Consider the following 27,373-nt stretch of genomic DNA (forward strand, 5'->3'; position numbering starts at 1 on the left):
TCTAAATACATATTTTACTGTACATTAAAACTTTGATTAAATGTATGTCAGATGATTTGAAGCTCCATGTCAGAACAGTTTCAGTGTTCTATTTATTTTTTATTTTAGGCTGATCAGTTCTCCGGGTTTCACATCCGTTCTGTCCTTTGTGTGCCTATCTGGAACAGTAACCATCAAATAATCGGTACGTTTGCACTGTTACATTTCTCATTCAGGCTCTTTACAGACCTTTGTTCATTCACAGACCAAGTGACTTGAGATTCTGACAGATCCTTAAATGAAGATGTTCTGAATTTTTACATGATCCTCTGTTATTTTAATACAGAAAGAGAACTATCAAAAGCCGTATTGTTGAGTTTTTTATGTAAGACATCTTGGTGGAGATTTGATTAAAGCATTTTCAAGAGAAAGTAATACTGTTATTGTAAGCATGACTGGAGTTTGTAGGTTTTCTTCTATCGTAAAAATAAATTTGTTGTGACCACTTTTTGACTTTTCAATATTTTATAAAATTCAAATTACTGTATGAAAATCAAGGAAATAAATTTGACTATACAGAGAATCCCTTATAGTCATACAAATGGATGGCAATGCCCAAACCATTTAGCAGCTGTTTTATTCAAATGAAATAAATTAGGCAAAAGAACATTCTCGATTCAGTAATTAGTTGCCTTTTTGTAATTGTGGAATTTCAAAATGTCTTCCATGGGTTTCTTGGACTGTAATATGACTATTATGGCACACCTGCTAATTTAGGCAAAGAAATCTATATCTGCAGTTTTATCAGATCCTGTAAAACTGCTCCGTTAATTTTGAAACTAACCTAAATATTAAAACGTAGATGAACTTAATTTAATTTAGATGTGGTCTTCAAAGCTAAGCTGCTTTGTGCAATAGCCTTCAACTCCAGGACTACATAAGTGGAAATCTAGGAAGGAATTGAGGCATTGTTCCTTGACATACAGTATTAAGATATATATATATATTTAATTTCAAAACAGCTAATATACGTTGTTTCCATTTCATCACTCTCTGCCACATCCATAATTAGGAGTGCAAGCCACCAGATTCTTATTTTCAAGCTCTTGGATGAAACTAGCATAAGCAGGACAATGCTGTGTTTAAAGCCCATGAAGATCTCAGTCTGGAAGTCATTAGTTCTGTTTGGTAATACAAAGTCACAGGGGGGTGTCAGGGAGGCTGATGGAGTTGGAAGGAGACATCATGCCTATGCAGAAGGTCAGCAAAAGGGAGACAAGCTGTAACTCAGCAATGCGTAGGTGGAAGTTATCAGAGCTGAAAATTAAAGTCTTTGTTACTATACTACAGCATCCTTTGGTAAGCCCTGCACATTTTCACAGATAACAAACAATATCAAGGATACACCATTCAAGAGGAGTATTTTTCGTTTTATTAATTTATTTCTGGGATTCTTTACTGTTTTCCTGAAGACCTTTGAAATGCTTATGAAACAGGGCTTACACCTGTGATTGACTTTGTGTCAGTTTATTTTAGTTGTCAGCTGTATGATATTATTTTTTGAGGAGGCATTTTAGACCTTGAGAGACTTTGTCAAAAGGAGAAACGTTAGCACTTGTAACAAAGGCACATGTCCTTTGATAACACTCATCATCTATCACAAGACAAACAGGAGTGAGTATAGGGGAGTTTATAATGGACAATCAAGGGATAGTCATCTTTTAAGTTTTCATAGTGGTGGACATTTTAAATAGAAAGCTAAGGTTATGTCTTTCTGAATGTATACATTTTTAAAATTAAGTATGCTTTATCGTGTGTCAAAATGCTGCACTCAGTATTGATATTCCAAATGTGTATATCCCAGGTGCGTATTGTTGTTTTGATAGGCATTGAAATATGGAATTGCACACTAATTTTGCTGTGTACATGCAGAGAATTTTTGTTACATCCTGGAGGAACAATATTCGAAGCAACAACTCCTAACGTCTTAAAAGTTTAGTCTCCAAACAGTCACTCACACTGTCACAAAAAAAATTGAGTATGACAAATAAGGCAAAGGAATAAATATATCCAGTCCATTCTTGTCATTTGCCTATTATTGTACATACTGCAACAGAATGCATTTTTCTATGAAAATTGTTGACCATAGAAAGTGTTCTAGCATGACATCCAAATATCTATTAATTGCAGATTCAAAAAGTACATCAGATTTGTAATGTGGGCTGTGCAGTACTTAAGAAGACAGAACAAGCAGCAATGTATTAATGATAGGAATTTTTCTTTCTACACACAGTCGTTCCATTACTATCTAATGATGTGCCTGATCAAATATTGGGTATGCTCTGTGCTGGAATGTTCAACAAGCAGTAGCAAACTTCTACCAATGTCAATAAACACCATCAGAGACATGATCGTATCAATTGCAACATCATAAATACCTGTATAGCCCATTTACTGTAGGACATCCACAAGAAATGACAGAGGCACTAGAGAAAAGAATTTCCTCCATAATTACTTTCCCTTTCACTAGTTATTTCTCAACGATAAACACCTGTCATTTCAAGCAGTTTCTTTTTTGAAGCCATGATTATGCTTGTGTTTTCTCTCCCAGTTAGGCGCTAATAGGGCTCTGTATTCCAAAGGCCATATGAGTGAATGGTAGGCTCTCGACATATGCGAATTTAACATTTGCAAGTTTGCTTATTCGCAATTTGGTCTGGCCGACATGGTGTTGTGTGGAAGAAAAGCAGAGAGGGATGAAACCAAACTCAAGGTTGTTAACGGCAACTTTCAAATTAGCGGAGCAACAGATTAGGATGGTGAGAAGGACCGCAATAGCGAGTGAACCTCTCCCTGCTGCCTGCCCAAGTACACACTAACCAGCATCTGCAACTTAACGTGGTCTTGTTTTTATACTGTAATGCACACTCCAGACTCTGTCTCAGCAGTGTGGCGAATGAAAGAGTGGAGACAACTTTACAGGCTCACTGAAAGCTTTTTTTGCTCATTTCACTGCAGCATGATAATCACAGAGAGAGAGCAGGCGAATGCAGAGGAGGGATTCATGTTGTTTATTTTAACGAATTGCTATATTTTGTGTGATTACTGTTGTTTCTTTTTGTTGATCAATGTTATTTAACTTCAAGCCAATATCCTAATTATCATATAATGCAGGGTTACTTGTGTATTTTAACTACTACATACTATAATAAATTATGGTATATAAGGTACAGTATACGGGTGGACGTGGTTATATGCAATATATACAGTATATTGTTGATTTGTGATAGTTGTCTGCTTCGAACCCTTGCAAATGTTGAGACACTACTGTACATAGAAACCTCAGACACAACTGACTGCTAGCATGAGGAGATAAAAGTTTTAGGTTGGAATATTTTGTTGTCTATGCAGTGTGGTAGCATTTATAGGTCAACACATCCTCTAGGGAAGTGATTCTAAATCCTGGTCCTGAAGAACACCTGACCTTTAATTCAACTGAGCTTGTAATCATAAAGGCTTATTCATCCCTGTAATTGAATTCTTTTGTAATTAGACATTACGTTTCCATGCTCAACCTTTGGTTTCAGAAAGGCTCTGTTGTAGGTGTGCTGTTGAGAAGAAATTTAGCAGTCATAGTTCCATCCATGCTGTCCTTAACTTGTTTACATGGTTGCTGCCTTATTTCTGTCTAAACAGCTCTTCAAAGGTGACTAATTAATGATGTCCAGACATCTGTCAGAATGACACTGTCAAGCAATCCTTTAAAAGATTGGCTGTCCTCTACAGAAGTTTAATTACTTGCATTTATAATAACATAGGATAGTTTGCAAGACCATCTATGATTTGGTTGAGTTTCAGAAGTTAAGTGAACTAAGGGTCTCAATTTGTTTTTAACAAGTGACGGTATTGGATAAAAAACATAGCTAGACTTCCATATCTGTTTGAATGAAGAAGCACTATCTGTTCTCAGTTCTGTTCTCAGTCGCCTGGCAATTTTCTATTAATGTATGTTTACAAAAATATAGTTACTATGATTATGTAATTGTTAGGGTAATATAGTTAGCGTTAGTAGGCCAAGTGTCTCTTTTCTGGACTGGTTCCAGGGCATCTTTTTTATATGGTGACTAAAAATGAATATTTTCTGAAGAAAATCGTGTAAATGAGTGCAGAAAAGTCACACAGTGGTTATCACTGCTGCCTCACAGTGCTGAGGTCATGTGTGTGTCCTGTGATGGACTGGCGTCCCATCCAGGGTATGCCCTGCCTTGCATCCGTTGCTTGCTGGGATAGGCTCCGGCTCACCTGTCACCCTGAATTGGAAGAAACTTTTAGAAAATGGATGGATGGATATTGTCAATAAGCTTGTGCATTATGGAATGTTAACACAACATCCCCTCTTTTGAATTCTACACTGTTAACACAGATACATACCCTAGCAAGCTGCATTTTTGTTGCTTTCCAGGATTGTGTAGAAGAAGAAAATGATGTATGCAAACGCCTGAATGAGTGTAGATATGAAACTCAGAAATTAGCTGATGGTTGATAATAATTACTAAGCCCATAGAACTTCTAAAGAGTCTCAATAACCAACTTATTTATTAAGTGAGTGGAGTTAGAATGATAACATGGTTATTCGATCTGTGTTGAGAACCACTATTTTAGGGAGAATTTCAAGAAAATTGTTTTGAAGTATAAGGATGATTTATACCCCAAATACTTCGGTTAAGCTTACTATAAATGTCCTTGTAATATATCAAGTCCTTGATGTGTAGACATTAAGACTTCTTTAGAATCCTTTTGGCATTCAAGAAGTGTCTTTCAAACACAAGAAACAAATCTATTAAAAAAAATTAAAAAATGATCCCACTGAATGGCATCTCCATTGCATTGTACTTAAATTAGAAGTTAAAACTGACTACTCTTAACCTCAAGGGGCACATAATTTATGTTGTGATATTTCCCCTGAAACGGGCTAATTTGATAAATCTGACTTTCTTTCATACCTCCTTGAACACTTTTAAACATTTTTGTAGAATAAAAAAACACGTATGTTACTTATTATAATCTTCATATTATAAGGGGGATTTTAAATTGTACCTACAGTACTTTGTGTCAGCAAATTAAAACATTTTGGTCCTTTAGATAGAGAAAGATAATGAAGAAAGTGGTAAGAAGCCTTTTAGAGATATCCATTGTTATTAAGTTTTTCCTAGGCTGAGTTAAGATCGTTTTAGTGTAGAATAGTGCTGTGAGCAGCCAGTGTTTGTTCCACTTAAAATCTTAGTTGAAGGAGTTGTTTCTTTATTTCAGCACATTTTTGCTGGCCTACTCTGTCATGTGAGAATCATTCTTGTCGGTCTTAGTTGGAAATGATGTTTGCCTTGCTTATTGCTTGCTCCGGCAAATGTAGCTTCCCAAGAGTCTTATTTTCTCAACTGAATGAGATTCATGAATTGCACCACTACTACACTGATTTACAAATGTACTGATAGTGGTGCTGCAGATGTGTTTGTTACCATTTTCCATTAATGTGCAAGACTAAAATACACAATATGTTTACTAAATATTTTTTATATATACAGTAACAGCTTGATTTGGAATGGGCATTACAAGCCTTTTAGGTTTTTACAGAGGAGAGCAATTATATATTGCACTGGGGTACATGATAAAATGACCAACAGGATTGATATACATCAATGGCTAGACAGGACTATACAAATGAGTCAATGGATTTAAAGCAAAAAGTAGTTAATTTCCAGTCATGCCCAAATTACATCTTCCTTTATTTAAAATACCTCTTGACAATTTAGAACACTAAAAACTAGTAACAAAAGAATACACATTTTTTATATCAAGAATAGAGATAGAAACCAGGAAAAAGAGAAACAATGTGATCAAAATAAAATATAATATATACAGTATACTGTATATAAGCATAATTAACTTGAAATGAAATACAAACTGTGAGAGCCAAGGAGCAGTGGAAAACAATTTTAACTAAATGCCATATCATTCTCTCAAATCTAGAGAGCCAGCAAGACCTTAATGCATCTCAGCAGAAACACACAGTAAAGGTCTTTGCTAAAGACCTTGATACCATACAGATATTTTTCTTCAGCATTCCTTCACAAGTCTCAGCCATATCTCTCCACTTCCCTGGTCTGCTTTCATATGAAATTTCAGATTCAATTTACAGGCTCTTTCCTATACCCTTAAACTGAAATCCTTCCACTTAGTTAGGGTTTTTCACAGGTATTCACTTAAGTAGCTCCATATAATATTGTGTATTCTTTCAGTAACAAGAAAACATAGTGAAATGATTTCAGCATTTAGTAGCGTCGTCTTATTTTACTTGTATTACACTTATGATTGTTTTCTGTATTCTCTGAATGTAGAATAAAAAGTACCTAAGAAATTATAATAAGAAGCAACTGAATCTTTACCCTTCCAATTTCACAAGTGCACAAGGAGAACTGGTTTATCAATTACTTTAATTAATGTGTGGGTGTGATTTCCTGCTAACTGGAGTGTGAAGCGTGAAAATGGATTATGTATATGAAACAGCAGTGGAGTCAAACTGTACATTTGGCAAAGACAAAACAAATGAGCTTTTGGATAAGAGCTAATTAGAACAGGTTTGAACAGAAACGGGCCTGTGAGAATTCGGCGGCAGCCACCACTGTGATTTGTCTTTTGTGTGCAGGGGTGGCTCAAGTCTTGAACAGGCTTGATGGGAAACCGTTTGATGATGCAGATCAACGGCTCTTTGAGGTACTGGCTACCCATGCTGTATAACTATATGTACAAATATTTATTTGATTCTAATCCTGAGCTAAAAATAAACTTGTGTTTTTCACCCCCACAGGCTTTCGTTATCTTCTGTGGCCTTGGAATCAACAATACAATAATGTATGATCAAGTGAAGAAGTCTTGGGCAAAGCAATCTGTGGCCCTCGATGTAAGATGTTCTTCCCCTTCATCTCTCCAGAAAAATGTTCTTTTAGTTCGGAAAAAGGGAAAAATGTGCTCGTTAGGTCATTTTAAGCCTTTTTATACGAAGCTGGTAATATGTTAAGTGTAGTGAGTGAAAACAGGAGAGGTACCATATTCACAAAAACTGTGCACAATGCATTCTATTCTAATAGAAATTAGATTATGTTGTTAAAGTACAAATTGCGTGATTGATGTTCTTGTATATGATTATAGGCTTAAGTTTTGTTTTTCCAGCATGATTTTTGAATTTTGGTATGCACATAAAAGGACCGAACTTACAGTGTTCTGAGCAAATGCAATTTAGATTAGTGTTTGGTCTTTAACAACTGTAGCAACGACAAACACTGAAGAACCCAGCGCACCTTTGTACGCTGTATTAGAATAGGAATTAAGAAATAAGATCACTATTTCACTAAAAAACAATGCAATCATTTCCTAAGGGTATTTTATCATTCTCCTGATAAAAGGTGGCATTTAATATATTTCTAAGTATCTTAAGACTTTTATCCAGAGCTTTCTAAAATTTCTGATTTTGTGCTCTTTGTTTAATAACTTCACAAGCATCTTACTATAGGATAGTGATAACCATTAGTATTGACCAGTTGATAGTACTGTAACATAATGTTTACACAGTGATCTGATTCAAACATCCTGCCTTTTTGGTTACCTTAACCCATTCTTAATGCTGGTGAGTCACAGCTCTGCTACATTAAGTATTTATTGATACGCTAAAAAGTGAGAAAATCATGTTTCTTAAACGTGACTTTTGTAAAGCTTTTGATGTGGAACAAAGGTTCTGACAAAGCAGACTAAATGTACTTTTTTTCTGCTGTTTGAGTTGACACTAACATAATGAAACGAATTCCAGAGCCACCATTCCATTGTTATAATTAATATTTAATACTGAACAGTGGCAGCACCAGTCATATTTGTGTTCCTGCTGGGTGGGATTAAATTGATGCTACATTTAATTGTATTTTAGCTAGTAAGCTCTTTTAGGGTGAGATAGAAGGCACCTTCCATCTTTATTTTTAGGTTTCTTTTAAGAGTCAAGCAGCCTTCAAAGATCTCTAATGTGTGTTTTGTTAGTGTCTCAACAAGCAAGAATTCTGAAAATAAAATTACTTAGTTAAGGCTTTCACCATAAGAGTAGGTAGGAACTATATTGCTTTTCCTCCAGTGGAAGAGAGTGTCAGACATGTTGTTTTTCTTTAATAAAAAGGTGAACTGCACATATCGTGAAGATTAGGCACTTCTCTTCAACAGAGAGAATTACTTGGTTGTGCAGACAAACCCATAAGGATTTTTAAATGCTTCAGCTATTTATTCTCTATCTTTAAAAGCAATAATGTACATTGGGGAAGCATTATAAAACGAGTAAGGAGGCAGATCAGAGCTTTTGGCAGCACTGAATAAACATGAGTATACTTCATCAAATAACAAATGCATAAGCTGTAAAAGTTATTTCAGTGTAGATATGAGAAAAGCACCTGCAGGGACATCGGCTCTAAAAATGATGTGGATCTGAGCTGACAGCATGTTAGTCTCCGTTGCTGTACAGCCAGGAACGTGCTTAGCACATACTTATTCAAAAAGCTTCTCTTTTGATCCATACCTTTTCTCACTTCATATAATTCATTTTTACTTTGTATTTAGTTAAGAGAATATGCCTCAGAGCCGATAAGCCGATAAACTCCAGAGTAAACACTGCTTATTTACTCTCCACTGGAAATAGCCGGTCATTTCCTTTGTTTCACCATCACCAATAGCCATCTCCAAAACACCTATTGAATATAATATTTGTGGATTACTACTAAAGGTAATGGATTAATACTTTAAGGGCTGCAAATTCCATTCATAAACACTTTACAGCTATCTATTAAAAGAGTACAGTATCAATACAATTTTTATAGTCTGGTAAGATTGAATGCCTGCTGATAACATTACAAATAATAGGAGGACATTTGACCCAATTACAGTAACTTGTTTGGGTGCAAGTTACTGATTTGAGGATCTCATCCTGCCATTTTATGAAAGAAGGCAGGTTATGAGTTACAACAACTAAGTTGGGTAGCTTGTTATAGACCCTCACAACCTTCTCAACCTCTAAGCTGAAGTAGAGTGATGAAAACTGTGCCTAGGACCAATTATATTTGATACAGATACAAACAGGTTGCAGTGTCTGCAGTTACATTGCTGTTGAATACATACAAATAGAACATTAGTCATTTACATCATTGATATTTACTAAGCTCACTTAAGTGATAGTGGTGTGAGAGCTATCTTTCCATACCAGTTCCAAACGTTGTCTGAAATGATTGTAATTGAACAATAGTTGTTGCCTCTATTAATCTTGCTACATGACATTGCTCTAAAGGAAAGAGCAATAGAAAAATCCAAATATTTCTTGGAGGCTTTGTTCTGGAAGAGAATATACATGCTTCTGCATCACAGTCTGTTTAATATTTTGTAGTTAGTTTGTTGGTTAGTTATCTTTTTCATATGCAGTACATCTAAAAATGAAAAATCTGTTTAAACCTATACTCCTTTGACAGGTCCTGTCATACCATGCAACCTGTTCCAAGACTGAAGTTGATAAATTTAAGGTAAGGGACATCATATTTTTGGAAGTATCAAAAAGTGTATTTTTGTTCCTAGAATAAATGACACCCTAATACCAGACAAAATGGATTTTGTGTCTTTTAACATTCCTGCCTTGAATATATATATATTGCAATATTTTTAAATGAATACCTTGTCGTTATTGTTATTTTTATGTACAGTATGTTATGCAAGATACCATGACTGAATAAGGTGATATTTGGACATTATTATGTACCTAAATACTATCCTTGTGGCTATTTTATTATCCTTCAGATTTCTTTCTTCATGTTGTAAAGAAGTGGTTTTGACTAAAAAGGCTGCAGATACTGTCTTTATGATAATAGGAGGAATTCTCCCATCTGTGGCAATGTTATGGATGTTGAAATTGATACTTTTAGTGGTTGTGTAAAACAAATGGCTTTACAAAAGTGAAGAAGCAATTTGGCTATTTAATTCGTTCATTATACTGCTTAACTTTAGTGAACAATCTTTTCTTGTCTTTTGATATCTTTACGGATAAGAATTAGAATGTTATACCACTTATATACTTTTATAAAAATATGTATGGGCTTAAATAGGTTTTTATGTTAAAGCTCAAATTCTTTGTTTAACAGGAAGGAATTAGCAGTCTTTGTGCTGGTAATTATATCCATCCAAGTGCATATCATCACAACATACAATTGAGACTTTTGCAGAGTTGTGTGTGTTTGGTAAATCTCCTGATATCTCCTTTTTTAAATATAAACGACATTACAATTTTCATTAAAATTTTTTGTTTTACTTGTGTAATGCCTGTAGAGAGTGCTGTATTAGCATATTGGTATGCCTTGTAATACATTCCTGACTTAAATAGCCTTCAGCCCTAATGGCTAGAATAGTTTCTTTATTAATGTCATTTGTACTACATTTACAAGATTTTCCTGTAAGTTATTCATCCTGTAAAACAAAATATTTCATAAAAAGTATTACACATGAATTAACCTTTAAATAAAATTTATAGTTGTCCCTTAATCTGGAAGTCTTAAAAGCAAAATATTAGTAACAGTCATAAAAAATTAAATCTGGTAAATATTATGTTAATTTAACCATTAAAAGTGGGAACAACAGCAAGACGATAATCCATAAACGAATTTCTTTGGAAAATATTATACGTTTATGCGAGGCATTATTTAAGTACCTCAGCATATGTACAGTAATTCATGACAAAACCTTTTCTATAAAACTGCTCATGGGGGCTGATTCATCAGATTTTCTGTTCCAATGATGAAGGGAATTCTTATTCGATGTTTTCATGGTAAATATGAATATATGGTTGCCTTAAAATAGAAAGTATTGGACAAATGTAACTGCAACTTACACAGACATTCTAGTATTATTAGAGAAAAACTAATACTGTATTAAAAACTAATATTTCATGAAAAATCCCAATTTTATTGAGAGTGGTATAATTTAATATATAATGTTTTATAAATATTATTTTTTAAAATAAATGTACACTAGCCATTCATTTCACAAATATTTGATAAATATGCATTAACATACTTGAAAAATGAATACCCTTTGTTTGTTATATAGAAAACTTGTTAAGCTATAACAAAAGATCACTGAGCCATGTGTATATTGTGCACTATAACCTACTCAAAGCTTAAGCCATATTTGTAAGTTTTGTCTCAAAATATCTTGCCCTACATCGTGAATTCCAAGTTCTCATATAAGTGATTGTTTTTCCTTTTATTCTGTATTATTGTTTTAATTAGTATTGTTTATTGTAATAAACAGATACTTAAATGGGTACAATGTTTACCTTTATTGTTAATGTGTATTAACGTAGGTCACATATATCTTATTATTGCCTTTAATTAGTGGGAAATTAATTTTCAGTTAATGTATTTTCTCTTAATAAACAAGTTTCAGGGAATAGATTGCTTTTGTAAAATGAGATGATATATTGCAGATCCCTGTTGTCCGTGAAGAACACAAATTGCTTCCTAAATAATAACTGACCTTCATGTAATAAGTTAATTACTCCTTTATTTAAAGTAATCTGTTTGAAATTGATGGAAGAAAATCGCAACTTGACTGCAGACTTAATTTTTTCAGTCTCATCTTACCAGCGTTCAAATACAGATTTGGTTGGAAATGTCATGCCTGCATTTCAAGATTTTTTGTTTTTATTGAATGAGCTTTATATCATGCCCAGCTGCCACAGGCTTTCAGTGTATCAGGGCTATACAGCATGCGTAATATCCCAGAAGGGGAAAAAGGGAAAAAAATATATTTCAGTCCATAATTCAGCTACTCTGCAGTTTCTGCTAGTAAGAAAGTAATTGGTAAGGACTTTCATGTTTAAGCTAGATAATGAACCTCAGCAATATTCTTTTTTTAAACACTGGTTAAAAAAACATTTTTTGTAATGGTTCGTTAGTTATCTTCACCACACCATACATCCAACAGACAGAAATAGTTGCCCTTAGGCAAACATCTTATAGTGTAGTATATACAGATGCAGCCATTCAAAATGCACGGTACAAACCCGTACTGCACGCAAGTACACACAAGTCACTGCGTTGTACCGCGGTACATGATTGGCTGGCCAAAATGACCAACAGGGGCACTCATGGTGTATTGGTCGTTAGTGAAAAGATTTAATCTCTTTACTGTGCATGTTTTAATCCGCTTAGTATTGAATATTTATATGGAATTTTACAACTAAAGGGTAATTTTAGTAGCTGAGCATAAAAAGAAGAGGAGCATAATGCGTCTGATGGTCATAAACAATATTCATTTAGGAACATAAACATATTATGTAAACTGAATATGGCTGGTATTGAAAGTTTAAAGAAAAAATACACACCAGTATTCCACTTTCTTCCTAAACATTTTAAACATCGAAGTCTTACACGTGGTTATTTTGAAAACGATTTTACGTGCTCCTTCTGACTATATTAAGTTTATATACTTTGTAAAAAGTTATAATGTTTTAACCTTTTCTGCAAATCGCTTGTCATCGCAGTAAACTAAACCATACTTTTAGAATTTGATTAATAGGGAATATAATATGGAATCGCATATCTAAAGAAATTAATAATAAGAACAAAAAAATCCCCAGGATTATGTCACAGCACTATCCCCTACACTATTTAAGAGCAATTTCTGTTTAGCTTCATCCAGAAAAGTATGCTTTCTCAACTAATATCCAGAGACTTATAGAGAGTGATTATTATGAAATGCACAATGCCCTTAACTCTGTTAAATCTTGTCACAAAAGAAAACAAATATGCGAGCATCCTTCCTCTTGGTGTTGTGGGACATTTCTAATTTGTTAGATACCAAGTAAGGGATTTCATTGTTGGCATGTGTTGTAACAGAGAAAAAGATGAATGTGCACATCAAGCAAAAAATCTCCAGTCTTGCAGCAGATTTTGAACTATTGAGTTGCAAAAGGCATGAAAGGAATAAGGCAGCAATGCATAAAATAGATTGTTTGACCATGGCAGTAAAGGCTCTTACAGTATTGTTGTGCCTAATTCCCATCTATAAACGGCATTTAGTGGCTCGGTAGCTACTGAATATTACCAGGATGAAAAGCAAGCCAATCAAAATACCTCTTTTTGTCTTATCTCAATACCCTGGATGTATGTTATAAAAAACTGGTAATGGTAAATGGCTTTCACCAGTATGCAAAACACAACCTATAATGGTCTCTATAAGGTAGACCTCCCATTTAGCCTGGAAATAAACTGGACTAAAAATAAGTTACAGACTGAAGTGATGTAGCAACAGTGCTGGAGTGATAAAATCATTCACAAGTCATAGCTGCAAATTGCCAAATATTTTATTGGCCAGTACCTTTAAAATACAAACTTATACCTTTAAACTGCAATTTATTTGATATGAGGCGTGGTAGGTGTCTGGAAAAAAGATATGCGGTCATATTACCAAAAAGGGCACTCTGATCTCTTTCAAGAAATGGCTAGAGTATATATTGAATTGAATATTAGCAATCAAACAGGCTAGAGGGTGGAATGACTCCACTTGTTTATAAGCTTTCTAGTTCCTTGTGCTCAAATTGAAATATTGAATGTTTAGAGAATTGTAGCTTGGTACATTTCTCTCTTATTAATTTAAATTCCACAAGCTAATTCCACAACAAACCTTGCCATTATCATTGTCATCAAACATGGACACTATTATTTGCATATTTTTCCATGAACTTCCATCACTTTCAATGACTCAAGGCCGTGACTATCATGTCATTTACCCTGATGGTGGTTTTATGAATGAGGTGTGGAGGCAGTCACAGTGTTTAACAATGCAGTTGAGGCAGATTGCCTGTTTTTATGAATAACGTTCAAGGACTTGTATTTGTATCTTTCACTCTGGCAAACAAACTGGAATCTGCAGTGCATCACAATAAAGAATATTCTTAATGTTGTATTCATGCAACTGAGCAATTATGACAATGGTGAACAGAAAAAACCTGTACAATTAATAGTAGAAAGTGTTTTTCCTGTGATGGAGTGGTGTGCCATCCAGGCTGTACCCTGCCTTGAGCCCACTGCTTGCCAGGATAGGCTCTGGCTATCCCACGCCCCTGAATTGGAAAGAAGCAGTTAGAAAATGGATGGGTGGAAGTGTTTTTCCAGCCTCTGCACGACACAAGCTTCTATGTCTGAAATTAATCTTAGACTCTTGAGCCACACCTTACTGCCTCCTGTGATGAGCTAATTTAATTGATCCAAAGATCTTATAAGATCACTTTATTAGCAATATACAATTTCTTGCATTAGGAATTTGTCTTGTCGCATATCCCAGCTTGCTCTCCATGAGACACACAGACACTCAGACGGGGAGAGAGAAGCTTGGGGTCAGAGCGCAGGGTCAGCCATTTACTGTATATGGCACCCTTGGAGCAGCTGGGGTTAAGGGCCTTGCTCAGGTGCCCAACGGAGTAGGATTCCTCTGCCGGCTGCAGGATTTGAACCGGCAACCTTCTAGCCACAGGCGCAGATCCTTAAAGGATTTTATAGCACTTATAGCACTTTCTTGATCAGTTCCAACAGCATGGCAAGGTAGCGTTTTTCAGACTCTCAGACTTCCATCTTGAGCATAACAATAAATATATTTTACATATGATGTTGAAGGAATCCTAATAAAGTACCAGATTAACTAGATGTTCTGTTTTTCACTTTGCTTTCTGACACCTACATCAGGACTATCACGTGGAATAAATCAAACAATTTCTCAACCCTCCTCCCAGAAACAAAGTAAACTCCAAATCTGTATCTGATGGAGAGTTCAAACTCTGCAGATGGAAGGATCCAATATTTTTAATTTCATACTCGTCAAAATTTCAGTTTGTTTACTGGAAGTTTTACGTCTTTTTACGAAATTTTTGGTTTCATTAAACCCCATAACTGGGGTTTGTGTAGCATGAAAAAACAACACAATGGATTATTTAAATTCCCATAACCCATAACCTTTGTGTTAAACAACCCTACAGTTCACCCTACATTGGCTTAATTATTTAAACAGATGCCCACATTCAGTTTTTATTTCCATTTTACTTGTAACACCTTACATGTGAATTTTATTTTTTTAAATGCACGTTAGATCAATATTTAATGATTTCCTTTCAATATATAAGTAGCTGAAAAAGCACTATGGAATGTACAGCCTCTGTTGTGAAAGCATAATGAATCACATAACTCCACTATGGATTGTTTGGTTTTAAAATTAATGAATAAATATTTTACTTTCTCTTCATTAAATATCATGTGGACACAATCCGCCAAGCACGCAAATGTGTTTATCTTAACAAATAAGCAAAATGAATACAATCCTAGGCACATTTGACCATAAACTATCCTGCTCTATCAAGCTTAAATTGGCTACGAGAGTGATGTCTGGTTGAAGCATCTTCTAACCATTAAAAAAGGAACTTAGAAGCACCTTAAAGGGGAACTGCAATGCTATTTTTACATTTTGTGGTTATAATGTATGAATGAATACAATGATGAGTGCATTTCAAACCACAATGAAACTACCAAGCACACGGTAATGTATTCCAGCCCTATTAAATTGTAAACATGCTTTAGACCAAGCAAATTTTGCTACTATAATAATAGTAAATATTTTCATGAAACTGACAAATACAAGGTGACATTTTTTAGATATTTTTAAGTATTGCAAAAAAAAAGAACAACCTACCAACCAACAAAATTACAATCAGAATAATTAACATCGTTAGGACAATTTTCTTAGAGTGACTAGTGAGCAGGAAGGGCCACTTTCATGTCGCAATTCACGCAAACTCTCCCTCTTGCTCATGGCGAGACCACTGGTTTCTTGTCTTGTCTGCGACTATGTGGCAACCTTGCAGTACTTTCACAAAGTTCACGATTTTATTGAAATTTGTAGAACTTTGCGATACTGTCAATTAATTTATTTTCTAACCCAGATTTTATTACCATTCTGAGAAATATGGACTGCAGTTCCCCTTAAATTATTGATTTTTGTTCTGAGCTGGTGAAAACCTTTGTTGAACCTGAGCCCAAAGCATAGCCCACAGGACCTGACGCAGGCTATTCAGACACTAGGTGAATCACCAGCAGTTGCAAGAATTTCACTTTCTTCACTCAATGCACCTACAGTGTGTCAATGAAATAAGGATACTTGTTATTGCAGTAGTTCAGCACATGATATACACAGCATTGTGTATGCAGGACAACATTGCATGCTTCACTGTCCTATACAGTAATCAGCCTCCTTGCCCAGTCATCAGTGGCATGTACTATAAGCGGTTCTCTGCATTCAGTTTGAAAAAGAGAGTTCAATCAATCAATCAAAGTTTATTTATCAAATGCACAACAATACAGCGTGCAGCAGTAGTTGCTGGCAATGAAATGTATTTTCTATGAACTCACTGGAAGGGGGGGATATACTGTACGTTGGTACATGTTCTGGAGGTCTCCAATATACTGTACATTGCGACTATAGACCAGAACATCACGACTTATAGTGAAACAATTTTTTTTAGTGGCAAATTTCCCTGTAAAGCCAGTGTAAATATAGGAGTGTGTGGTTTAACAGCATAAAGATTCCCTATGCAGTTTAAACTGGGGAGACATTTCCCATAAGAATCAAATTCCCAAAAGTGTAGGACTTGGAACCACAAGGAAGAAGTGTGTGTTTCACTTACAGTACAGCTTCCCAAACATAGTACATTACTGTGCATGTAACATTTTTAAACCAGTTTTACTCTAGCCTGTTTAAATGACAAAACTCATTTATCTCATCTTACGTTGAGAAGTGGATGAGGTGTGCTTGATTGTTAATGATACTGCGTTTCATTTTATTTTCAGCCCCTGCACTACACTTAGAGCTCATTGTGGTACAGTTGCTATGTTAAATTATAATAACGATCATTGTCTCCTTTATTCTCCTTCAACTTCACAAAATGCAAGACTTTTTCTCAATTAAATCACTAAGTCGAAAGCGATGTCTTCAAGTATGGTGATTTTTTATGGCATGTCCCAAGATGTTAGTGCGGAGACATATCAGGGCAGACTATATTAGGGACATCCAAAACCAAAGATCTTTTCTGAATGGGTAATCAAAACCATTACACATAGTACTTATTGGGGCGGACTGTGGATATGGCAGCCATCTTTGATTATGTGCTTTTACCTTACAGTGCAACTCATTTTCCACTGATGAGCTCAAGAGTAATTTTCTTACTCAGTGTGATCTTATTGATTTTATGTGCTTTTGTCAATTCAAGATTGCCACTGTGGACTGATCAAAATCATTGTGGTGAAAAAGAAGTTGCTTGGAATTTCAGAAAATGTCATATACTAATAAATACCAAAATGAACCTGTACCTGAGTGAAAATGGTGGTATTACGTCCCTGGTGTGGCAGCCATATTGTGTTTTTCGAAGTCTTTCAAAACTCTTCTTGTGATGAGCACTAAATAGTGCAGCTGAGAAACTGTTACCATGTTTATTGCAGCATTACAACAACTACTATTTTGTATAGGTTCTTTAAGTATAAGATAATTTACTGTTAATAAATCATGTTAAAGTTCCACCCCACAGTTATAGAGCATCGTCATTGCAACATTTTCACAACACAATACAATCCCTTTTTCAAATAGCACGGAGTCCTTTGTTTCAAATTGAGCCAATTAGTTGTGGAAATAACATGTGTGGTACTTTCCTTTCATTAAAAATTCATTTTATTTAATATGTAATGAATTTTGCATTATTTAAAAGGTACAATTTGTGCCAAAAAATGAGAAGCCATTTCAGCATTAGTTAGAACATTTGCAAAATTCAATAAAAATGATAGTTTTTAATTACTATTTTCTTATCACTGTCCTAACCATTGTTCTTTTTTTCTTTTAGAATAATATGAGTATGTCTGCTTGATGTGCTGATGAGTATGCAATCCTCACAAATTGTGATGTTTGATGGCTATTGTTAGTACTGTACATGACACATCTGCATCATTTTTCTTCGAAACGTTCCTCCTCCTCCAATACATGTTAAACAATTCTACTCCTCTGCATTTCTACAATTTCAAGGCCGCTGGGAGAAAAAGAAGGCATTATTAACCAAACAAGGATGGGCACCATTCGTTCACTATCTGTTACCTTATGAACCAAACTACAAATGCAAAAGCTGCTGAGTTTATTATTCAGATTATGTAAAAAAAAAATGTGAGTTTTAATTACCTGGCTCCTCTATATCCATTTTGATTTATGAGTTTATTTTCCAAATCATTTATCACTTCTCTTGAGTACTGTGCTGCCTCTGTCCCGGGGGTATAAAAGGGTTTTGACAGATTGCTCATGTATAACTTCTATTGAGGTTTTGTTTGGAACCAGAGGCACTGAGTTACGCACTCATTGCTGGTTGATATTTAGACTAGATGACATCAGCAAAGCTTTTTTTCTTGTTTTATTCCACCAGCACTTGGGGCACCTTTTTGTTGCTATCATAGACAGTATAGAGTAGGTAGGTGCGAAGAGCTTGCCAAACTAAAATTGAATCAAATCTACCAAAAAAACGTTATTACAACTGGAAGAAATTATTCACAACTAGAACAATATGTAAAAGAGATTCATTGCAAGCTCATCAAGGTACAGATGCTTTTTTTTTTGTTTTTCAAGCTACAGATGCATTAGTAAATAAAGTTAAACACACTTTAGTAGGCGATCTTTGCAAAGTATTGTACATATGATAGTACTCCTGATTGTCTCCTTGCCTCCAGACATTTAATTCCTATTCTCATGCATTAGTTTTATTTGTAAATACTCTTTTGAGGTGGTGAATTATCCAGAGCAGAAAAAAACTAACACTTAAGTTAAAACACACATTTCTGATTAAACCCAGTAGAATTTAGCCTTAAGTATTAGTAGCCAGTTCAGGATTGTCAATCAGACCACAGGGGGTTTGTTCTGTGAGAGACTACTGATAAAAGTGTCTCCTTTGGCTCTTAATTTGTTTAACATTTTACAGTTGTTCTGGTTGCCAAGAATGCGAATAGAACCAAAGTTTAGTTTGCACTACCTTTTTGGCTTGTGGGGATTGTCTTTCCTCAGTGGATAAGTGTTACAACACAGGTATAAACTCAGATTTGGCAAACATTAAGAAGAGATGGCCTGCTGGATAACATAACTCTGATTGCAGTCTGAAATAGGGTTCAGCCCATCCATTTAGTTTATAACTGCTTAATCCATTGTGGGGTCGTGGGGGAGCTAGAGTATATGCACATTCACATCAAGTCCAGTTTTTCCCAGATGCCATTTCACCCACCCATATATCATTGGACAATGGGAGGAAGCCCACGTGAACACAGTGGGAACATACAAACTCCACACAGATAGTTCCCTAGCTCTGGAATTGGTCCCAGAGGCCCAGCACTGCGGGATAGCAACTCTAGCTACTGCAGCACCGTGATGCTGGGGCTTTAACACAAACGTTTCATATTCCAATAACATGGAAACACTCCTCTGGGAATCAGACATCAGAGGATATTGAATTAGTGGTACAATATAAAAATTAATTAAAGCAATAATTATGTAGCAATCCAAACAGGACAAGAATACATTTTTATTTCTGCAGATTAATTGGTGGTGGAAACCTCAAAGAAGGGCTAGAACAGTTTAGGTTGGCTGCTCAATCCTTTTTCTGTGTGTACTGAATTTCAGATGATCTCTATGTTCTATACTGTATGTATATTCTATAATATCTATTTTCCATGAAATATATTGAATAGTCCTGGTTATATGTTCTACAGTGTGACTTTCTACCAGAAATGTGCCATCCTCTGGTTGCTATATATAAAGTTAGAAAAAAAAAGTGTTCATGACGTCAGTCACAGTTATCAATGATCTCCCAAACAACACAAACACATTTACAAACCATTTGACAGTTCTCCTTTAAACAAGTAATCACCCCACTAGAAATCGTAACTATTTAAAAAAAAATAATAATTAGCAGGTTCTCGACCAGACGGAAGAGTTCTTAAAATAATTACTGTTTAAAATAAAGTATTTATGTTGGCTGCACATAAAAGACTGCTCATGACTGAAGTCTTAAAGGGAGATTATAGTAAATGGGCTTCTACAGTAAAGGCTGCCAGTACACTGAAGGATTATTGTTAGACTTTATTGTACTAAAGGGGAGATTAAATATGCTATAGTTCCAGCTTTTAATGCACATTTAAAGTATCTGCCATTGCACAATATTTTTTCCTTTTAAGCTTTGATTTAAAAGGTGACTATTCTGACAAGAATATTAAAACAATCCAAGTTTTTCCTAAAGGTTTTCTTAGTTTCCTTAGAATGACTGCACTCAATTGGATTCAGTGATAAGTCATTCATGGAAGGCTGAGAGGATTAATAGTGTAAACCTGGGTAAACACTGCCATTTTGCATAGTAATAAGACAAATAATAAAATTTACATGTCCTGAAGAAAACCTCAATGCAAACAACTGAATTTAATTGTATGTCTATATAATGTATTGAGAATGGGCATGGTTTTATGGAAGTACATAAAACTTTAGGGACACAAACTCATACTTGTATTTGTAGATAAATCCGTCTCCAGGATTCAAGGTGGCTTTGAATTTTGGTGTGGATGGAAGAACCTTGTGAGCTTTCTGTAAAAATGCTGAATGCTAATGACAGAAAGTCAGTCATGTGAGTCTCGTGCTCACTGCAGTGAAATTCATAGGTCAGGAGTACAGTGGCCATTGGCTGTTCATCAGTTTGCTCTGTCAATATTAGAGAGAAAGAATAGAAGACTATTTCCGCACGTGGGCAGCAAATGTAACAAGGCCTTTATTACCAAATGAATAAAAAACAAAAGGCATATTTCTAGTCAGTCCTTATGTATAGTGTGATCCCCTCAGAAGTCACCCAGCTGCACACTTGTGTTTCAAATGCAGTTTTAAGTGAATCGATTATCATGGAGGCTATCATCGTGGCTCTGTGGCTAAGGATCTGTGTCTGTGGCTGGAAGGTTTCAAATCCTGTGGCTGGCAGAGGAATCCTATTCTGTTGGGCCCCTGAGCAAGGCCCTTGACCCCAGCTGCTCCAGGGGTGCTGTACAATGGCTGACCCTGTGCTCTGACCCCAAGCTTCTTGGGTGACTCATGGAGAGCAAGCTGGGGTATGCAATAAGATTAATTCCTAATGCAAGAAATGGTATAATGGCTAATAAAGTGATCTTATCTTATGTACCCATTTAACTTAGTTTTGAAAATAGTTTCTCCAACTGAATCAAACAGAGCTAGTCAGATATCTATTAACAACATTTTTATTCCATGGTTTGTTCCCCTGTGAATATGTTTGATATATTCTGATCCTACTGATGGCTGAGGAACAAAGCTTTGCAGATCAATTTGTTGGATCTCTCCCTCAAATATGCATAAACCCAATTAACCCCTGTCAAAGTTCTAGCTAATTGTCTTCACTAGTTCTGCTGCAATATTACTGGAAACAAGCCCAACGTTTGTGCTTTCTGCTCTAAAGTTCCTTCACTGCAGTTTGTAAAGGTAATTATTTCACTTGGTTAATACAGTAGACTGTAGTAAATCATAGCGAAGTGGGATTGTAAACCAAGATTCAAACAATGGAAAACTAACAAAATGCATAGTATAAACAAAATGCATCCATCATTCCATTCTGTACCTGCTTTATCTGATATAGGGGTCGCAGAGGAACAAGAGCCTAAGCAAAGTACAATCAATCCCAAAATGCTATTATGGTAAATTTTCCATGGTAAACTCGTTAAATGGAAATAAAAGAGATAACTCTAGACAAACGGTTCTCTTTATTCTTCTTATTCATTTAGACTTCTCATTTCTTATTCATTTAGACTTCTCCCAGCCATTTTGGAATAGCCCTCCCACCTATGAGTCGGATGTTCTTCAGACACGCGTCACAGGCAACACAGCCCTGTATCAGAGATTGAAAACTAATTTGAGGAGAGGCGTGTCGGAGAGCCGCATACCTGCAATCACCCAGGAGACCACAGGGGACACTTTGTCACAGAGCTAAGAGAGCCCTAGCTTACTTATTCCATAGTACTTATTCTCTTGCAGAAAATGCCCAGCTATGGTGAGACAGGAAGGAAACTGGGAAACTGTTTCAGGACACATGTCACAGCTGTGAGGATCAAAGATCTCTCCAAACCCATAGTTTCTCATTTCACCACTAACGGCCATGATCATACTGATCTCTCCGCCTGCGTCCTCACTGAGGGGCTTCAGAACTCCTATTGCAGACAGACATCTGAAACCAAAATTATCCTGAAACAAGGATCACCCCTTTTCCCCCTTTTCTTAATGGCAGACTCGTCTCCTTCTAATCCTCTCTATTCATGTGCAGATTTTGACTTCATACCTTTGTTCCAGTTCTCCTATCCTGTCTTTTGTTCATCCATGCTTCATTAAGTGCCAGGTTCCTTCTCTCCCTCAAACATGAAAAAAGGCATCACAGCCGAAACATTTTATCTCTTTTCTTTTCAGTATGGAATAAACCTCTAGCTGTTCTTTATTCTCTATAGTACTGACTAGGGACTGTCTCTAACTGTGAAAAACATTAAATATAGGAAATAGGGGATTCATATTTACTGTGCATCCTGAGTGAATCAACGATAAAAGGTTGAGGTTGGGTCATATCACTACCATCAGCTTATGACATGACCCAGGCTCAAGTCATGAGTCCTGCAGTTGAGCATTTGTACCAGCTGATTCATTTGGGATGCTCAGTAAATACAGGGATCTCCTGTTTTCTTTATTTAAAGGTTTGCACAGTACAGACAGAAAGCAGCACAATATTTTCTTAGTAAAACATGGAGAAGGAGTTTATATATTTTTTAAAGATAACAAGTTTGCAATTTTCTACTCCTCTTGTAATGTGTGTTCCTAGATATGCATTATGTTGACTAATTGCCTAGTTGAATAACTGTCTGTTATTGTTTTATTTTAATCTTTTTATCTGTGGGTGGACTCGAATAAATGATCCTACCTAGTTAAGCCAGCCAGCACAATCTCACTGTAGGCCTCATGGAAAAGGAGCTTTGATCTCTCAGGGAGAGCCTGGAGGGCAAAGACAGTTCATGAGGATTTTTTTTCTGTGAGGAAACGAGATGAAACAGTCCAAGCAAAAACCTTACCTTTGAATTATTTAAGTATAGTACTGAGAATTCTCTCCCTACTTTTCTCTCTTCTTCTGTCTCGTCTTTATTCACAGGCTGCAAACATCCCTCTTGTTTGTGAACTTGGTATTGATAAACTGTCCTTTGATGACTTCTCCTTGGACGTGGACGCCATGATAACTGCTGCCTTGCGCATGTTCATGGAATTGGGAATGGTGCAGAAATTCAAAATAGATTACGAGGTAAAACATCAAACAGTCTGATAAGGGCAGGCTGTCAGTATTCACAGATGAAGCTCGACTCACTTTTGCTTTTTTCACTTTCAGACGCTGTGTAGGTGGCTGTTGACAGTGAGGAAGAATTATCGCATGGTGTTGTACCACAACTGGCGACATGCGTTCAATGTCTGCCAGTGCATGTTCGCGATGTTAACAGTAAGTTCAGCAAAATGTATCCTAACAGGCACATTGTGAAGGGAACTGGTAAATATGTCCTGCATTTCAAAATGTTTCAGAGCAAGGCAGAACGGCGGCGCAGTAGCACAGTGGTTAGCATTGCTGCCTCAAGCCATTGGCCTTGGGTTGAAATCTGGACCTGGTGTGCCACCTCTGTGGAGTTTTAATGTCCTTAAAGTGTTCACATGGGTTTTCTCTGGGTGCTCCGGTTTCCTTCCACGGTCCTAAGACATACTGGTAGGTCAGTCAGCTTCCGGGAAAATTGGCCCTGGTGTGAGTGTGTGCGTATTTGTGTGCCCCTGTGATGGATTGAAGTCCCACCCAGAGTATCATACCTGGAGCCTGTTCCATGCTGGGATAATATTTTGATCCTCCATGACCCTTTATTGGTTATAGCAGTTAGAAAATGGACAGACGTTTCAGAGAAATGTGAATATACTGTCTATTTCTCATTTCAAAATCATTTTGTTTCATTGTATCAATCGTGCCTCTGTTCATGCCTCACACTTGTTGTTTGTTCTACCTACAGTACATAAAATGGTAGAGTACTTCACATCTAGAATTTTCAATCTGCTTATTCAGTTCTTCCTACATATTTATGCAAAATACAGTAGTGTATGGTATTTTTTTCTTAAGGGCATCATCTGTTAAATATTATCAGTGAAAACTTCCTCAAACCTTTCAGCGCAAATATGATTCAATTGGTCCCATGAAATCTAACAATTAGTCACATTTGTTTGGGCACTCTTGAGGATAATCCTGTAGAGATATAGCATCTTATGTCTTTGAAGAGGCTCTTGGGGCTGCTTCTAATGCATGCTTAAGTGTTCCACATTTAATCACACAAAGCATCTATATAAGGATTAGTATCTAAACAGATTTATTGGTAACAAGGTAAGAACACTGCAGAGAGTAAGCTATTAGAACCAATGTATTTTTACCAAGATGATATATTAAAATAAAGGCACTGTCACAATCTATTTCTCTGCCATGATTCATGCTTATATACTGGAGCTTCCCAATTGTATGGCTTATCCAAATGATTAATTGTTCTTTTGGCACACTACAGTAAAGGGATTACTTACCTGTCTGCAGGCTGCCATTGTTGATATAAAATCATGGTTGCAAGTTGGCCTGTAGGTGGAACTCTAAGTCAAAAGTTTTGGAACAGCGTTAGGCTACAGTTTCTGTAATGGGTAGATATCAAGTGTCACAAGAAGCAGCAGATAAATATAAAAAATAATTTGAGGGATTTTCACTAAATCTATTCACTTAAATATACTTAGTATTCCTATAATGACTACATTCCACAGTGAACTGACACCTTTATCCAAGATGAATTTAAATAATCACAGTTTGTACTGAATGATTACATGTCACAGATAAGTGTAACTAGGGTACATAGGGCAATACCATCATGTAATTCAGTGAAGCTACTGTAAGGATACATCATAACCTAAAAATAATAAATGTAATGTACAGAATAAGCATTACAGTTGAATTATCAAGCTTTTTCATGGGTTGTGTAAAAATAAATTAGTCACTTGTTCTCTAACATCAATTATGTTTTGCAATACTGGTATTTTGGAGGAAAAACAAGATTGGAACTTTTTTGCCAATATCAATTACTCCTATTAATGCTGCTTCAAGATGCTAATTCTGCTCTGCAGATGGCGTTTTGGACATTATTTTGAAATACTGTAGAAGATAATGTGGTAAATAATGCAAAGTCCACATGACAGAATAATATATTATGTAATGTGGCCTAATTAGACTGATTATCAGACTATTACCTGCCAAACCAGTATAACCAATATGTACAGGTAGGGATTTCATTTTAAACTTGAAAATTTGAGTTCATTACAAAGGAATTGTGAAATCAGTGACAGTATACAGTGAGTCAAGTAATTCACTAACGTTTAACAGTGAATATTCTTTATGCGATAGTCACCTACTCTATCAAGCAGAAATCTTACGAGTGACCAAGAACCCACAATGTAGCATCCATACATTTTCTAACAGCTTCTTCTAATTCACAGTCTCGGGGGAGCCAGAATGTATCCCAGCAAGCAACAGGCACAAGGCAGGGTACAACCCGGACAGAACTCCATCGCAGAGCAGACAGGCGCAAACACACAAATGCAAACACTCATACCAGGGCCAATTTTCTCAGAAGCCAATTAAACTACCATTATGGTTTTGGACTGTGGGAGGAGACTGGTGCACCAAGAGGATCCCGAAAATGGGCAAAACAGATTGTACAAACTCCATGCAGATAGCATCCTAAGGCCTGGAATTGAACCCAAGGCCCCAGTAATGCAAGGAAACAATGCTATCCATTGCACCACAATGTAATTTAGCATTCCTTCAAGAACAGTAGCATACATAACATACAGTATGTACTGTAATTATCACTAAATGATCTCAATTGGCATACAGCTGCTTGGAAACCTTTGCTTTTTCTTAAGGAAGCTTAAGTATTTTAAGCGCTTAGAAAAGCCTTGAATCTGTTCTTACTTTCACCCTGATATGCTGGTTTGGTAACCTGAATCTGAGAAGCAAGAACAAACTAGGCAGACTTGTGAAAATATGTCAGAAGGTCATTGGTGCTGATCTTCCAGCCCTCTCCTCTATCATTCACATGCTTTGCGTAAAGCAAAATCCATCTGCGATTATCCTTCACATCCCTTGTTTAATCATTTCCAGTTACTCCCATCAGAGCACAGATACAGACTCCCCAACACCAAAACCAAGAGATTTCAGTTCTCATTCCTACCCGTAGCCATATCCTTAACACTTGACCTTCAAAGTAAATATGTGTATATTGTTGTTCCTTTCCTTCTGTCTGTACACCAACACTGCTGCTGTAAAACAACTTGCCCCCTCCCATGGGGAAAATAAAGACTCTCTCTCTCTAATAAGAGGCAGGCAACAAAACAAAGAGTGAACTGAAACAGTGACAGTTTGAGTTGTGGGGCAATTATCAGCTGGAGTTTGTTTGAAAGCAGGGTGGAGAGTGGTGTAACACCATTACAATGTTGTTATTGGTATTATTGGTACTAACAACAGATACAATAAAGCATTAAAATGTATCAATATAAATCTATGGCTTTTTCTCAGGTGTCAGAGCTTTCAGAAAACTCAGGATAACCTGATTGCAGTATATAACTGCAATGTTTACATTCTGACCGACAAACCATCTCCTGAAGAACACACCTCACGGCAAGATATCACTTTTCAATGATTTAATGCCCCCAGGCATACAACCAGCGTAGCAAAAATCTACCTGGGACGTAATGAGGCTGATGGAAAACTCACACAAAAGGTGTATCTGAAGATCTTCAAGGCCATATAGGGTTACGTGCATGTTGAGAAAGTTAAGTGCTAACCAGAGGAATTACGGAAAATGTCACAAGTCATTTACATCAGCATTTTCTCATCATAATTTTAATCTGTTTTGAGCTGTACCTGCAATTTGATATACTTGGTAAAGTATATAGTACATTTTGTGCAGTAAATCACTCCTGATTTTTTGTTCTTAATTTCTCTATTAAACTAACAAGACCATATTGTCCTGGGCTTGAACTTAATTTTATGGAGTCTTTATAATTATGATTTGACCATTCTTTTTCTTTTGACTCTGAATCCATTGTTCTTGACAGGCATAAT

At 36.0% G+C, this 27,373-nt stretch overlaps 1 protein-coding gene across 1 annotated transcript in view; it reads left to right on the forward strand.

Moving 5' to 3' along the window:
* pde11a (phosphodiesterase 11a) overlaps positions 1-27,373 on the forward strand; it is a 93,946-nt gene that overhangs the window by 40,000 nt on the left and 26,573 nt on the right. Inside the window, exons 7-12 of the mRNA XM_088605196.1 lie at positions 109-184; positions 6,683-6,750; positions 6,845-6,937; positions 9,528-9,578; positions 23,345-23,491; positions 23,576-23,683. Of these exons, the coding sequence (XP_088461322.1) occupies positions 109-184; positions 6,683-6,750; positions 6,845-6,937; positions 9,528-9,578; positions 23,345-23,491; positions 23,576-23,683 (543 nt within the window). The remainder of the gene's footprint in view (positions 1-108; positions 185-6,682; positions 6,751-6,844; positions 6,938-9,527; positions 9,579-23,344; positions 23,492-23,575; positions 23,684-27,373) is intronic.

This window comes from Lepisosteus platostomus, chromosome 14 (assembly GCF_059453375.1).
Source record: "Lepisosteus platostomus isolate fLepPlt1 chromosome 14, fLepPlt1.hap1, whole genome shotgun sequence".
Classification (NCBI taxonomy): domain Eukaryota; kingdom Metazoa; phylum Chordata; class Actinopteri; order Semionotiformes; family Lepisosteidae; genus Lepisosteus; species Lepisosteus platostomus.